Source organism: Vicia villosa, linkage group LG3, assembly GCF_029867415.1.
Source record: "Vicia villosa cultivar HV-30 ecotype Madison, WI linkage group LG3, Vvil1.0, whole genome shotgun sequence".
NCBI lineage: Eukaryota > Viridiplantae > Streptophyta > Magnoliopsida > Fabales > Fabaceae > Vicia > Vicia villosa.
Window position 1 is genome coordinate 14249889 of NC_081182.1, and position 16218 is coordinate 14266106.

Sequence of the window (16218 nt, forward strand, 5' to 3'; positions counted from 1 at the left end):
TCACTCAAACCCAAGGTGTTTAGAAGTATTTCCCAATCCCCTTAGATAACTCCAAAGATTTTCCAAAAACCTTTACCTTTCTAAGTTTTCCCTTGGAATTCTCTAAACCCTTGTTCTCACTTGTTGCCATACTTATAGATAACAAATTTCGCTTGAGTTCTGGAACATACCTTTCATTGTGAATAATGAATAGATTTGTTGTTTCAGATACAACTTGTGAGGCAAAGATTTAGTCATATACAATAATTCAAGTTTTGCCCACATAGCAACCGCAGTTTGCTCCCTGGAGACTTCTCTTAGAACTTTATCCCTGAGACACAAGATAATGGCACTCTTGGCCTTATCCCCCATCTCGATCCTCTGTAGCTGTGTAAGCCTTACAGACATCAATGCTTCACTCTTCAAAGCATCGATACACTTATCTTGAATTAAAATTGTTTGCATCTTAATTTTCCACAACTCGAAGTCGTTGTTACCGGAAAATGTCTTGATCTCCCATCTAACCATGGCGCTCACTTGTAAACAATACCTATTTGCTCTATGCTCACCGCACATATTTGCTGTGAATCTTATAGTGAATTACGACAAAATTCAACATCAGTTTGTGAGACAAAGAATAGTAGCAACCAAAATAAATGGTCTACAGTAATAATAATTCATACACAGATAATATAATAGAATAAGACGAGAAAAAGTCGCAGGTTTATTTACCCAGTTCGATCAAATGATCTACTCTGGGGTAGAGAGTAGCTCTCCAATTCACTATACTCAGAAAGTTGTTACAAGAGATTACAGATGAGTTGCAAGAAAATAGACTTCAAGATTCTCAAACAACAAGCCCTATTTTCTACCCAAGTGTTTCCCAACCTCTCCAACTCTCAATATAAGAATTACTCAAACCCAAGGTATTTAGAAGTATTTCCCAATCCCCTTAGATAACTCCAAAGATTTTCAAAAAACTTTTGCCTTTCTAAGTTTTCCCTTAAAATTCCCTAAACCCTTATTCTCCCTTGTTGGTATAAGCTCTAAGATTGTCACACTATAATAACAGAAGAGATACATATTTATAATAGCAAAAATCCAACAAATCCATAAAAAATCCCAAAACATACCTCCTTAATTGTTAGAAGAAAAGATATTATTAAAATTTTATAATATCTATCAAATATTGTAAATATATTATAATATCTATTAGACTATTATAAATATATATCTTATAATATCTTTTAGAATATTATGCATATCTTATAATATCTTTTTATATTAACTTATATGATCTCCAAATTAATGTAACATATTCTAACATTAATGAATGGATCAATGAACCGAACCGATTGAACTCGATATCCATAAATCGCTCGAACAAGATTACTTTTCGGCTTTCTGATTTTTGGCAATCTCAAAATATGTTTTCTTTCTCTTCATCAAAAAAGGTTTTAAGGCACACTTCAACAAGTCAAGAATCATATTTTTAGTAAGGTTTATGGCGTTAATGTTGTCGCATTTTATCGGGACAACTCCAAGATTAACACTGTAATCACTAAATTATTATTTCATTCAAATAATATGAGAGTAACAATTACCCGCAACAACGTATTTTGCCTTAACTGTTAATAACATGACACTTGTTTGTTTCTTGCTATGCTAGGAGACAAGCGAGTTCCCAAATAAGTGACATGTATCACTAATACTTTTTCTATCCAATCTGCACCCAACAAAATCAGTATTGGTGTATTTAATTAAGTCACAATCCACTCTCTTGGGGTACCTTGGACCCAGTTGTTGTGTTCCAGTAAGATGTCTCATGATACATTTGATCACACTGAGATTTGTTTTTTCAGGAATACTTGAAGCGAGCACATAGACAAACAATAAATATAATATCAAGACGAGGTCCATTGAGATAAAAAAATTCTTAATTATAAATTATTATTCTTTGAACTATAATTTAATAAATTAAATCGACTAACACACATGTTGTGAAAACGATGCCAAGAACAAAGTATAATAGGGAACACAATGGGAAGCAAGAAGAACAACAAGGAATTGGTTATAACTATTTTTCTTTAATTTCTCTTTAAATCAAGATTACAAGTGTTACAAGAATAAAAAATAACTCTCTCATCCTAAATTAGGATTTGCCGCATGCAATAATGAGAGACTAGTATGCTATTTATAATAAACCTAACATACTAAAATAGTGGGCTTTTATACAAATATCCATTCCAAGCTAAAGTAGGGTACAGGTTAACTTAAACAATTGGACATAACAAATAGGCCCATTTCAAATTACTAACAACCCTAGAATTTCGACACCCACATACTCGAAGACACTTCACTATAATATGTAGGTCTAACACAGCAGCATGCGAACAAGCTTCAACCTTATGCATGTTCTCTATCGAACCAGAAGCTACCCTTTCAACCTAATAGAGTTCGATCCAATTCTCACAAATCTCCACCTTGAAAAAACTCTATTGTATCAAAGACGAAACTAGCTTTCTTCATGCAACTTTATCAACTGCATACAGTGGAAAAACTTGCAATTCGGCAATGTCTTTGTGATCATATCAGCACCATCTATCGAAACCTTCAAGACTTAGACTTCTTCACGCTCGATTACTCCTCTGATGAAATGCAACCTCACATCGATGTGTTTGGTTTTCTCATGATATGTTGAGTTCTTCAACAGGTGTATAACACATAGACTATCACATTTAATAGTTATAGCTCGACTTTGAAGTTTCAGCTCCTTTGCAAAGCCTTCAAGCCACAATATTTCTTTCACAACTTCAGTGAGGGTAATATATTTTGCTTCAGTGGTTGATAAAGCAACAACCTTCTGAAGTGTTGCTTTCCAACTAATAGATGTGTCAAACATAGTGAAAACATATCCAAAAATAGATTTCCTGGAATCCATACAACCTACATAACCAGAGTCGACATATCTTTCAATTACTACTTTACTGTCTTCACCCAAGGCTCCACCATAAATTAGGACTCGGTTTAGAGACCCATTTTTGTACCTTAGAATCCACTTTAATGCTTGCCAATGAGCCTTTTAAAGATTCTCCATGTACCAGCGTACAAGACTTACTACGTATGCTATGTCGGATCTAGTACATTCCATATCATACATCAAAGAACCTACTATATTAGCATATGGGATACTATTCATATAAGCTCTTTCGAAATTAGTACTGGGACACTAGTTGATACTCAGCTTGAATTGAGGGTTTGTTGGAGTCACAACATGCTTTGAATTCGACATACCAAACTTTTCGAGAATCTTTCGTAGGTATGCCTTTTGAGATAAGCATAATTTCGACTATTTTCTATCCCTTCGAATGTCAATCCTAAGGATCCTGGATGCAGCTCCTAGATCCTTCATATCAAACTCCTTATTTTGTTCATCCTTCACCCTCATTACATCTTCAAATTGTTGATTGTTATGAGAATATCATCCACAAAAAGCAACAAAATAACAAATGAATTACCAAGTAGAAATTGGAAGTAAACAAAGTAGTCGAACTGGCTTCTAACGAAACTTATGTATGGCCCGAACTTGTCAAATCTCCTATTCCACTGTCGAGGAGATTGTTTCAGTCGATATAAAGATTTGTTTAGCTTGCATACATAATATTCATTCCCCTTTTTGACATAACCTTCAGGTTTCCTCATCAGGTTCGTTTCATCTAGATCACCATACAAGAATGCAGTCTTCACATCCATATATTCTAGTTCAAGATCGAACTGTTCCACCATGGCAAGTAACATTCGAATGGACTTATGCTTCACAACAGGAGAAAACACATGATTGAAGTTGGCACCTTCTTTCTGAGTGAAACCCATTGCAACCAACCTTGCCTTGTATCTCTTCGACGCCACTCCTTCGATTCCTTCTTTAACTTTGAAAATCCATTTACAACTAACTAACCTTGCTCTAGCAGGTTCCTTATAGTCTCTAGGTTCTTTGTCCAGAACCTCACTTATAGAGATTAAGGCATAAGCAATAAGATCTGCATACCCAAGTCTCTGAGGTGGCTTGATGACTCTTCTCGATCTATCTCTTAACAATAGGTAGTTATCGACAATTTCCTCAACTTCCTCAGCATCTTCTGCTTCTTCTTCGACTTCATCTAGGATATAAATTCAACATTAACATGCTCCACCTCAACAGGAATCTCCACCTGTTCGAGCTCTTCGTCAGATATTTCTGTACTTCAACCAACATCATCAGTTTTCTGAAAAGCCATTTCAGCTTCATTGAAACTACATCTTGGCTGGTGATACTCTTCTTGTGACTTGGCTCTAGGAACCATAACCTATAAGCTTTGACTCTTTCAGAGATCTAGGTTCGACCTTTTCTTCCATAATGTGAACATAGGCTACGCAGCCAAATACTCTCAGTTTGTCGAGATCTGGTGGATTTCTCGACCAAACCTCTTCAAGTGTCTTCATATCTAACACAGTCGAAGGACACCTTCTTTAACCTAACACTAGACAACATGCATCTAACTCTCTCCAAAATAGTTTGATTAAACCTTTCAGCCAAACCATTATGTTTTGGAGTACCTGCAATAGTTATGTGCCTTCTAATACCAGAGGCAACACAAAAGCTGTCGAACACCTCATTACAAAATTCAAGGCCATTATCGATTCTTAATCTCTTGACCTTTCTGCCTATTTGATTTTTGAGCAGAGTATTCCAAAATTTGAAATTCTCAAAACTCTCACTCGTAGTCTTCTGGATGAATACCCATAATTTTCTAGAATAATCATCTACTAAGGATAGAAATTACCTCGCTCTTGAATGTGATGGACACCTTGCAGGCCCCCAAATATCAGCATGGATGTAATCAAGGGATCCATGTGTTCTTTGTTTGCCTTTTTTGAACTTCATTCTGCAAGATTTTCCAAGTACACGTGGTTCATAAAACTTTAGCTTTTCAACTTTGTCTCCACCAAGCAGATTTTGTTTTTAAAATTCGACCAGAACCTTTTCACTAACATGGCCCAATCTCATGTGCAAAGTTATGTCTTGGACAAAGGTTTCGTGGATGCAACATTTGTCGAACCGCTTACAATTTCAGCCTCAAGGGTATACAAGCCTTGTTTCTTCACGCCTCTCAAGACTTCCTTCGACCCCTTCATGACTCTTAGGATACTTTTCTCTTATTGGAAAACATATCCTTTCTTGTCGAATTCACCAAGAGAAGTCAAATTTCTCTTTAAATCAAGAACATACCTGGCTTCAGTCAACAACCTTATTGACTCAACATGAAGCTTGAATCTCGCAGATCCGACACCTGCAATCTTGCAAGTATTGTTGTTCCCCAGCAATACAGATCCACCATCTTGATCACATAATTCCTCGAACAAGTCTTTGTTTGGAGTCATGTTCCAAGTGCAACCTGAATCCATGATCCACTCCTTACTCGAGTCGCTGCTTGAAACCACAAGAACATCAGATGATTCAAAATCATCTTGAACAATGGTTATGTTGCCATTATCCTTACCTCCATGATCTTTCAAGTGTTCAGGGAACATCTTTCTTGTGTGACCCTCCTTCTTATAATGATAGCATTGAATACCAGATGCTTCGCCACTGTAAGACTTCTGCTGACTTTTACATTTCTTCTTGTCGAACTTAACATCATTTTGCAAGAATTTTCCCTTAACGGTCAAGCCTTCACCAACCGTCGAAGGTTTATGCTCCTTTCATTCGTTCAAGTCCTTAGAATACAAGGATGATTGAACTTATTCGAAGGTCAGGGACTCCCTTCCATACAAGAGTGAGCATGTGACCTAGGCAAAGCGCACAACAGCAACAACGCTTGATCTTCATCATCGATCTTCACATAAATATTTTCAAGATCAAGAATCAGCTTGTTGAACATATCCAACTCCTCAGCCAACACTTTATCTTCAATCATCTTGAATGAATATAAAGCTTGCTTCAGGTAGAGTCGATTTACTAGCGATTTGGAGATGTACAAACTTTCAAGTTTCACCCATAAACCTAATGTTTTAGTCTCCTTTGATACCTGTCAAAGAACCTGATAATCAAGGCTCAATAGAATTGCGTTGTGGGTTTCCTCGATCATGGTCGTCTTTTATTTTTCCGTTAACGCAACGTCCATAGTTGTCGCTCCCTTCAACGCTTCCAAACAACCCTGTTGGACCAGTAGGGCTTTCATCTTCAAGTTCCACAGATCGAACTCGTTCACTCTGGTGAACTTTTCAATCTCATACTTTGTTGAAGTCATCTTCTCCACGCTCTCCGCACCAATTTGTTGTGAAAACGATGCCAAGAACAGAGTATAAAAGGGAACACAATGAGAAGCTAGAAAAACAACATGGAATTTGTTGTAACTGTTATTCTTTACTTTCTCTTTGAATCAAGATTACAAGAATAACAAATAACCCTCTCACCATAAATTAGAATTTATTGTATGCAATGATGAGAGACTAGTATGCTATTTATAATAATCTAACATATTAAACTAATGGGCTTTTTCACAAATAATCATTATAAGTTAACTTAGGTTAGAAACTAACTTAAACTATTGAACATAACAAACAAACCTAATTTGAAATACTAATAACCATAGCATTTCGACACCCACATACTAGAGCACACTTCTACTACAATATGTAAGTCTTAGATAACAACATGCGAACAAGCTTCGACCTCATACATATTCCCTGTTAAACTAAAAGTTACCCTTCAACCTAATAGAGTTCGATCCAATTCTCACAAACACATAGAAAATCATCAACCTAGTTAATAATAAAAGACATGATAACCAAATAGACTAATTAAAAATACATTCAAATAACAGCCTTCCCAACAAAAAAATAGATTCGAATATACTTGTAGAATAACTCAAAAAGACAACAACTCACATAATCAAAAATCAAAATGGCAATCAACTCTTTTCTTGTCTAAGTACAACAGAATACAGCCAAAAATCAAATGAAACAAAGACATGGGACTATGAAACCAGTGTCTAAGATATTGATGGACAATTGAACGGTGAAGGTTGAGTCACACCAACAAACCAAACAATAAGAAGAAGACACAACATTCATGCAACTCATGTGCATCACATTCAACACTGTACTCTGTAGGAGCCACCCAGCATAAGAATGAGTAGCACCATGCATTTGTTTGTTTCCTACAAAATGTTAAATCACATTCTTCCATGATAACCCTAAAAATGCCTAAATATGCCATGCATATTTCCCTCTCACTATCAACCTTATCTTACACCGATTTATGTCGCTTCATATAATAAAACCATATAGAAAAATTTGTATTTTATACCCTACACATAATCATTTCACCCCATAGTTTTTCATAAGGAAAATTAAAATTAAAATTTATTTACTTTCTATACTTTTTGCTTATTTATTACCTTTTTATTGGATTTTCTAAAAACTCAATATTTGAGTTTTTTGGAATTATAGAAAAAACCAATGTGGAATTTGTTTTTGATATTTTTAATTTTCTAATATAAAATAATTGATCTTTTACGGACAGCCAATACTTATAAATAATATTGTATCTTATAGGTATATCATATTTATAGGTATATCATATGAATATAATTTTTAAAATAATTGATTTTGTCATAAAGTAGTGGCACAATTTATTACTCGTTTATCTTCTATTTTATATACATCTTATTATATTGAAATAGAGTATATTAAGTGTTTGAAATGTGTATTTTTTATTCAAATATTAACACTCAAATTTTGGTTTTTCAAAATATTTTTTCTCTAAAAAGAAAAATAAGTTTGGAGTTTTTTCTGAACATTTTAACTTGAGTTTAAGAAAGGGAAAAAAAACCTTGACATTCCAACAAACTCAACTTTAAATTTGTTGGTAGTACTTTATTACACCCGAACTAATTTTAGAAGACATTCACGGGTTAATAGAAATGAAAGACGTGATGGATAAGATTAATAAAAAAAAGTTGAAAATTTGGTGGCGGAGATTGAAGGGAAGCTATTAGAGAGGTTAGTTAATGAAACATTAATCGTTTTGGTGGGATATAATCGTTAAGAACGGCGTCATTTTGTGATGGTGATAGTAGAAGACAAAGAGACATGAAACAGAAAGGGTGTTCTTTCACTAAAACTTTGCCTTAATATCCTTTTTTCTTAAATTTTAAATGAATATAAAATAAAAAAATTTCAAGTCAAATGTTAAATGTCCAACAAAGCAAAACTTAACATTTTTTCATGAAAAATTAACGGAAGAGACCATTTCACAGAATTGAAATGTTAGTTAAGAGACTATTTTATACGTTTTTTAGTTAAGAGATCAAGGTAAAACATTAAATTAAGTAAAGAAATCAAATGATGCATTAAACCTAATTTTTTTTTATGGAATACCCTACCTCATTTCATTATAAAGATTTTTTAAGGAGTGATTTGATCTTCCAAACTATAAATTCGCTTTATTTTCGATTTTTGGCTGTCGCTTGTAATATCCTCCTTTGATTCTTGGTCAATTTATTTATATTTTGTAATATCCTATTAATTTTTGGCACCTTTGCATAAGATCCCAACTCTATATTAACATACAATTAAAATATTAATTAATTAGTTTTTAAAATACCATATAATTTCAGATATTTCAACAATTTTTATGATACACAAATATTAATATTAATATTAATATTAATGCTAGTAATGCGTGTATTGTGTGATATTGTAGTAACTCGTTGATTATTTTTATATCGACCAAGACAAAAATTAATAATACACTTTGTCATAAGATCAATGATATTTATTAATTAAATACATAAAGTATTGGTTGATAGGTGAGTTTTGATACATTATATAAATGCACAAAATGATCTTTTCGATTTGCCAAATGATAGTATTCTATTTATTTATATTAGTAATATTAAATATACTAGTGTTGTACTGAATGGGAAAGGCTAGGTATGGTGGACCACAAAGAATCATGAACACAAATAGAGGTAGATTCTTGTGGTGGGGGCAGTGAGCAGTAACAATTGTATATGCGACTGACTATGTATCACGAGAACCGTCCATTTATGCGTTGGAGGAGTCTCTATTGATGGGAATTAGTGGCGATTCTGAGCACATTTCAACACATGGTTTGATTTTTTGAAGAGTATGCAGAACTTCGGGGTGGCAAAACGGATAATGGTTCGTCGGTTCAATCCGCGCATCCGCTAAAAATTGGCGGGTTAAGTTGACATTTTAAATCCGTCGTCCGCCATAGTCCGTCCTGCCAAAATCCGCCACACGCCATAGCCCGCCCCGCCAAAACCCGCCGCCCGCCATCTCCCGCCAAAATTCGCCGCCCGCCAAAACCTGCCGCTCCGTCATAATCCGCTATTTTTTTAAATTAATTCTACTAATTCTAATTCTTGATGGTTTTATTTTATATATTTATGTGTGAATATATGTAATATTTTTAAGTAAAATTTGGTAAAAAATGTTTTATAAAAAATTGTTCTAAAAACTTTGTGAAAAATTCAATTAAAATGTAAAAAAATATATTGAAAAAAATGAAAAAATAATAAATAAAAAAATAGGCGGACAAACCCGCCAATCTGCCACCTTGGCGGGGCGGGCTAAGTTTTTATGCCCATTTCAATTTGTGGGCTTGTCCGTTCCGCTCTTTTTTTTGTTGGTAATATGACTTCGCCCCGTCCACTTTGCCACCCCTATCCAGGACCTAAGATATGTGGCATGAGAGAGGGATAAAAAGGCGAAGAGGTTGTCTGCTCCGTAAAAATTCTTACCATAATGGTAAATTTGTTGATAAAATTATAGATGAAATTTAAATTTAACATTTAATTTATCAAGACTAAAGATGAATAAGATAAATAGTAAACTAAATCGTGGTCCACCGCACCACGGCTCACATGTCATTCTTTTTGCTATTTTTATACTTTCTGCAATTTTGGATTTTAAAAATTTTGAAATGTGATTTTCTTCTTTTCATTACTTAAGATTTTAAGGGATACTTCTACAATTTTTTCAGGTTAACTTTAAACCATATTAGTGTTTATTTACCCGTCAACCACATTGACTTTAAACCGTAGTGATGTCGTTTTACCCATCAACCACTTTGTTGTTCTATACCATGTTGAAATCATTATTCAACAACCTTGATCTTGTCACTTGCATCCAGTTTCTTTCGACCACTTTTTCTTGCTTAAGTATTCTAACAAGCTTTAAGTATGAGTTTTCAACCATATTTGACTTCACCTGCTTTCAAATGTCTTCCTAAAAATCTTTGTTTATGTGTTTTGCAACTCTTCAACCACATTTAAATCATATCTACCAAGGCGACAAAATTATATCTTTAAGATGATACAATATTCCTTCTTACTTTATCATGAGTCAAATGATAAACAAAAACCCCTATAATAGTTTTTTCACTACTACTAGTATCCATAACAGGAACCTCCACCTCAATCAAAGTATTTCTGCCATAGTTTTTGAAATTTTCATTTCTAATTCTTTAATTTTCCTCCAATTCCAAGACTCGTTGAATGTAATACATTTTTCAAATTGTAAAATTTAATCCTCTGGTTTCAACTTCTCACCTTTTGGATAGCCATAAAGATCTAATTCACAACCTCACCATTAATATGAATTAGTTTGATTTGATCAATAAACACAAATTTTGAGGACATTCAAAACCGAGTAGTTAGCAGGTTTCCTACTTCAAACCTCCACAAGTTTCTGGAAGTTTATTTATGTGTATGGATATATACCAACTAAGTAAGCCGCTTTGGCATTAACCTTACCCAGAAAATCAATGACAACTCAACGGTCAAATGCGCTTTTTATACCTTGTCTCTTGCAAACTCATTCAATTGTTCTAAAACAACCTCGAGACATCTATCATGTATTTATCTCAAACCACATAGCTTGGTCTTGATTCCAAAGTGTTCATTAGCCGATAATGAATAAACAACAATGTAACCTTCTAAAATATAACCCACATATTTTAAAATCTTTAACCATGATCACTTCACCATGTGAAATCTTTAACTCCTCGTGTTCAACTCTAATGCAATAACCTAGATCATAAATATGTTAATGAATTAAAAAAAATTCTAACCAATGGAACATACCTCCCATTGTACGGGAGGAATTCACATTCATTAAAAAAAATCAAGTTTGACCATACCAACACCATGAACCTTGAAAGCTTTATTGTCGCCAAGGCTAGCTACTCCACCTTCCTCCAACGTCAAAGTCTCAAAGTATACTTTCCTTGATCACAAGTGATAAGAACAACTTGAGTCCATGATCTAACTCTCGCTAGTCTCCAAACTCGATACCACTATTACACCAACACTTTCTTAACTATCATTCTCTAAGACAATAACAATCTGACAAGAATCTTCATTTTCCTCCTTCTGGAGACAATCCTTTATTAAGTGATCGAATTTTTTACAAATAAAGCATTTTAACCTTAAATTATCAAACCTATTGAATTTGAAAATCCTTCTATGCTCCTTCTCTTAAGACACTCAACTTTAGACCTTTATAGACCTTTATCATCCGCCGCCACGGTTTCATCATCCGTTGTAGACCTTTATGTTGCTTTCGACTTTCTACAACTTTAGCTTCAGACAGTTTCAAAATTTGATTTCTTTCTATTCATTATTTAAAGTTTTAAGACATACTTATATAATTATTGATCGAGTGATTCTAATTTCATGACATATATATTTAGTATACCCTAGGACGTGTGTATGAGATGACTCATTTTAGACTAATGACTTGTTTCGTGTGAGATTAAGCTTGTTGAAGTCAAAATCGTACTATAAAAGTTAGCAGTTTTTTAATTCACTTTTTCTTTTTGAATACTCAATATTTAACCAAATAATCAACTAATCCTAAGATCAATTTCATCAATAATCTACTAGTAGGGGGACCCAATTAAACAACCCAAACTTTAATTCATCTCTAAGCATGTCACATTTATACCGATTAATTACTAAAAAAGAATTATAATTATAGTAAAATGGAAACTTTAAGTATGATGTTAACAAGATTTATGAAACTCAATCAACCTATCCTATAATCATTAACTTTGTTTACAAATTTTGCAACATGACAAATAACTTCCACATACATCCAAACCCCGCCATCAAATGTCAGATGTAAGCATCCTTAAATTACATCATAAGAACCAGTAATTTTTTGTTACACAAAATAAAACTACCAACACCTCTTTTTCTAACAACACTTTTTATTTTTGACTGAAAGTTGAAACACTTTGTTACATTTTTACAACACATGGAAGCAAATATCAACCGCAAAAGTTCACATCAAATGAAAATGACATGTCTTGTTGTGTAATGAGAATCCCATTGCAACCTTGGACTTTTGTGAATGAATCATTTCATCAACTATGTTCCCAAAGGCAAACAAATATCAAATTAAAATAATAATTTTTTTTATGAATTTGAGGTTCCTGATTTCTGATTTTTCTCAATAAAGGCAACACCATTTCCTTCATCACTACTCAATAATTAGTCTTAGATTCACATTCTTCTCTTTTTTTTTTTTTCTTTGTATTCCACATTTTAGTTTACCTTAGCATTGATTCTCTCTTATTCTGTTGTGTGAGTTTGAACAAACTCAGAAAAAGCTTAGTTTTTTGAGGTTACTACAATGGCTTCTGGTTGTGTGAGCTTGAAAACCAACACCCATTTTCTAAATTCTAAAAAAGGTTCTTTTTTTGGAGAAAGAGTCAATGGAAGCTTGAAAAACAGTTCATGGGTCATAGCACAGAAGAAGATCAAACCTGCTGCTTTTTCTGCTATTCTTACTTCAGATGACCCCAAAGGTTCCCTGGTAAACTCAATTTCATTCTGGGTTTCAACTTTTGCTTCCAATTCTGAAAAATTTTTGATTTTTTTAATTTTGTTTATGCTAACTATTTTGCTACATTATTGTTTGGTGTATGATTATGATTATGAGTGTGTTTTTAAGTTTCAGAATTTGCAAGTGCCTTCATTTCTGAGACTAAGGGCTGATCCAAAGAATGTGATTTCCATTGTGTTGGGAGGAGGGCCTGGAACACATCTGTATCCTCTTACCAAACGAGCTGCAACACCTGCGGTGAGTGAGTTTTATGATGTGAATTGTTGTTTGGATTCTAACATTTTGGTGTTTTCTGTTGTTTGTGATGATGATTTGTTTGCTGTGTTTGTTTTGAAGGTTCCTGTTGGAGGATGCTATAGGCTTATAGATATTCCAATGAGTAACTGCATCAATAGTGGGATCAATAAGATATTTGTGCTGACTCAGTTCAACTCTGCTTCGTTAAATCGTCACATCGCTCGAACCTATTTCGGAAATGGTGTCAACTTTGGTGATGGATTTGTGGAGGTAATCATGCATCACCATCATGAAAATGGATGGAAACTAGTTTTTCTCTAGTCTTTATTTTAAATATTCATGCAATAATTTTGGATGGAACAATCTTTGACCAGACTTTACTAATCTTTCGGCCTAACTCCATAGAGAAATACTGATCCGGTGAAGGAGATTCTTGTTGATGAATTTCAAGTTTGTTTCTATTTATGATCCATGCGGACTAATTTAAATCCATCAAAATGTCCAAATAGGTTCTGGCGGCGACACAAACACCAGGAGAAGCTGGAAAGAAGTGGTTTCAAGGAACTGCGGATGCTGTGAGACAATTTACCTGGATATTTGAGGTAGACAAATGATTTTTGTTGTTTTTGTATATACATGTCGATAGGTAATAGATTATTTATTGTAATCGATTCTTTTGTTCTCATTTTTGAGATTGTTGATAAGTAATAGATTCTTTGTCGTAGGATGCCAAGAATATAAACGTCGAGAATGTATTGATCTTGGCGGGAGATCATTTATACCGAATGGATTACATGGACCTTTTGCAGGTATACGGTGTTATTGTTTTGTAGAGTGGATTGTTTTTTCATTTGATGTTATAAATTTTTCTGATATATTTATATAAAAAATTGACAGAGTCACGTTGATAGAAATGCCGATATTACAGTTTCGTGTGCTGCTGTTGGTGACAAGTGAGTATTATTATACTTTGTTTCATTCTAGAATGAGTGAATAGAAGAAAGAACCAACTCAATGAAAACAAAATTAATATTTTCATCGCCTGCTTTTCAGCCGTGCATCGGATTATGGATTGGTCAAGGTAGACGACAGAGGCAACATCATCCAATTTTCAGAAAAACCGAAAGGCCCTGATCTGAAAGCAATGGTAATTCCAAACATATAACATAATGTTTGCACCTTCTTTTTGAAGAGACAAAAAAATAAATTGATCATTCTCATTTTGCAGCAAGTTGATACTTCTCGTCTTGGCTTGTCACCACAAGATGCATCGAAGTCACCATATATTGCCTCTATGGGAGTTTATGTATTCAAGAAAGATGTTTTACTCAAGCTTCTGAAATGGAGGTATCCTACAGCTAATGACTTCGGTTCTGAAATCATTCCTTCAGCTATAAAAGAACATAATGTCCAAGTAAGAGGATTTCCAATACATATATTTTCGTACAAAAATTTTATCTGCAATATACGACAATGGTAGCAATGAAAAAATCTATGTTTTTTTTGCAGGCATATTATTTCGGAGACTATTGGGAAGATATTGGAACGATAAAATCCTTCTACGATGCTAACCTCGCCCTTACTGAAGAGGTAGGTTCAAGAAATTGTCAATGTTCTTGTTCAGTTTAGTTGATTGAAACTAAAATCTGATATATGTTACTCTCTCTTGCAGAGTCCAAAGTTCGAGTTTTATGATCCAAAGACACCGATTTTCACATCTCCAGGATTCCTACCACCAACAAAGTTTGACAACTCTCGGGTACTATAACCTATCTATCTTGTAATATGCTAATAACTCGTCGTTACATTATATCTTTCTTATTCTGTCATGTTGCTATGGTTTTGGTAGGTTGTGGATGCCATTATCTCACATGGATGTTTCCTGAGAGATTGTACAATCCAACACTCCATTGTCGGTGAAAGATCACGTTTAGATTATGGCGTTGAGCTTCAGGTAATTAAGCTACCATATACTCTAGACTCGATGTTCCTTTAAACGGTTCCTTTTAACTAAAAACAAAATCACTTTTTACAGGACACTGTAATGATGGGAGCGGACTATTACCAAACTGAATCCGAAATCGCTTCTCTACTTGCAGAAGGGAAGGTCCCGATTGGCATTGGAAGGAATACCAAAATCAAGTAATTGTCCCGATTAGCATTTTTCGCTTATCAAATCTATTTACTATTGTGAACTCTCATAGTTTGTTATTTATTACCTTTGTTAAAGGAACTGCATTATTGACAAGAATGCAAAGATCGGGAAAGACGTTGTCATTGCGAACAAAGACGTAAGCATAAATATAAGTTAGTAGTTTTCCTGTCCATAATACATTTGTTCATGCTTGCTTATAAACTCGAATGTTTTATCTGTAGGGCGTTCAAGAAGCAGATAGATCGGAAGATGGTTTCTACATCCGATCCGGAATCACCATCATAATGGAGAAAGCGACGATAGAAGACGGAACTGTCATATAAACAATGGTTAGTAGTTATTTCACGAGCTGGTTTCGATAAAGCGCCGGAAGAAGCATTTGCAAGGAACATTTCATCCCATGTTTTGGGATCGTACGAAATGCTATGTTGAATAGAGAAAGCTGCATGTGTAAAATAGGAGCTCTCCCACTAGATGTAGAAATAGAAATGAATAAATGATGAAAGTGAAGATGCAGAAAAGTAAAATAAATTGAAGGGTTGAGTTTGTGAGCTATCAAGTTTCCATATTCTCTCCTTTGCAACTGTAAAAGACACCGTTTAAATTAGTGTATCAGTAAATTATTATTTTGAATGGTGGAAATAAGCATTCTAGTTACTTGTTTCTTCAAATAACATAGACATATAATATTACTCAGCTAATTCAAAATGCATATCCTATATAAACTAATTTGGATTTCTAAGCTGCTTCTTGGAGTCGTTGGATCAAGATTGCACGGTACAGTTAAAATCAGAGTTATCTGAGTTTGATCCAACAACTCCAGATACGCTCACCAGAACTAAGCCTTCAGATCCGATTCAACAGCTTCCCGCAATCCAAGTTGTGCCTACAGGAAGCGGTTTCCAACCATCAGTCACATCACATAT

At 34.2% G+C, this 16218-nt stretch overlaps 1 protein-coding gene across 2 annotated transcripts; it reads left to right on the plus strand.

Annotated features, from left to right (window-relative positions):
* Window positions 1-12505: 12505 nt before the first annotated feature.
* Window positions 12506-15949, plus strand: LOC131660386 (glucose-1-phosphate adenylyltransferase large subunit 1-like). Of its 2 annotated transcripts, none has more exons than XM_058929626.1 (14): window positions 12506-12870; window positions 13009-13137; window positions 13237-13407; window positions 13647-13739; window positions 13863-13946; window positions 14035-14090; window positions 14191-14284; window positions 14366-14551; window positions 14647-14727; window positions 14810-14896; window positions 14987-15091; window positions 15173-15279; window positions 15368-15428; window positions 15514-15949. In XM_058929626.1, the coding sequence occupies exons 1-14, from the start codon at window positions 12688-12690 to the stop codon at window positions 15613-15615; spliced, it is 1539 nt and encodes a 512-aa protein (XP_058785609.1). In that variant the 5' UTR covers window positions 12506-12687; the 3' UTR covers window positions 15616-15949. The 2 variants fall into 2 exon arrangements, with proteins under 2 accessions (XP_058785609.1, XP_058785610.1); XM_058929627.1 differs by having other exon boundaries at window positions 12512-12870; window positions 13015-13137.
* Window positions 15950-16218: the final 269 nt, after the last annotated feature.

Excerpts from the sequence above, each read along its gene's own strand:
- LOC131660386 (XM_058929626.1), top strand. The coding sequence starts at position 12,688 with ATGGCTTCTGGTTGTGTGAGCTTGAAAACCAACACCCATTTTCTAAAT. Across the intron at positions 13,138-13,236 it reads AACGAGCTGCAACACCTGCG|GTTCCTGTTGGAGGATGCTA; the intron begins GTGAGTGAGTTT and ends TTTGTTTTGAAG. Across the intron at positions 13,740-13,862 it reads AATTTACCTGGATATTTGAG|GATGCCAAGAATATAAACGT; the intron begins GTAGACAAATGA and ends TCTTTGTCGTAG.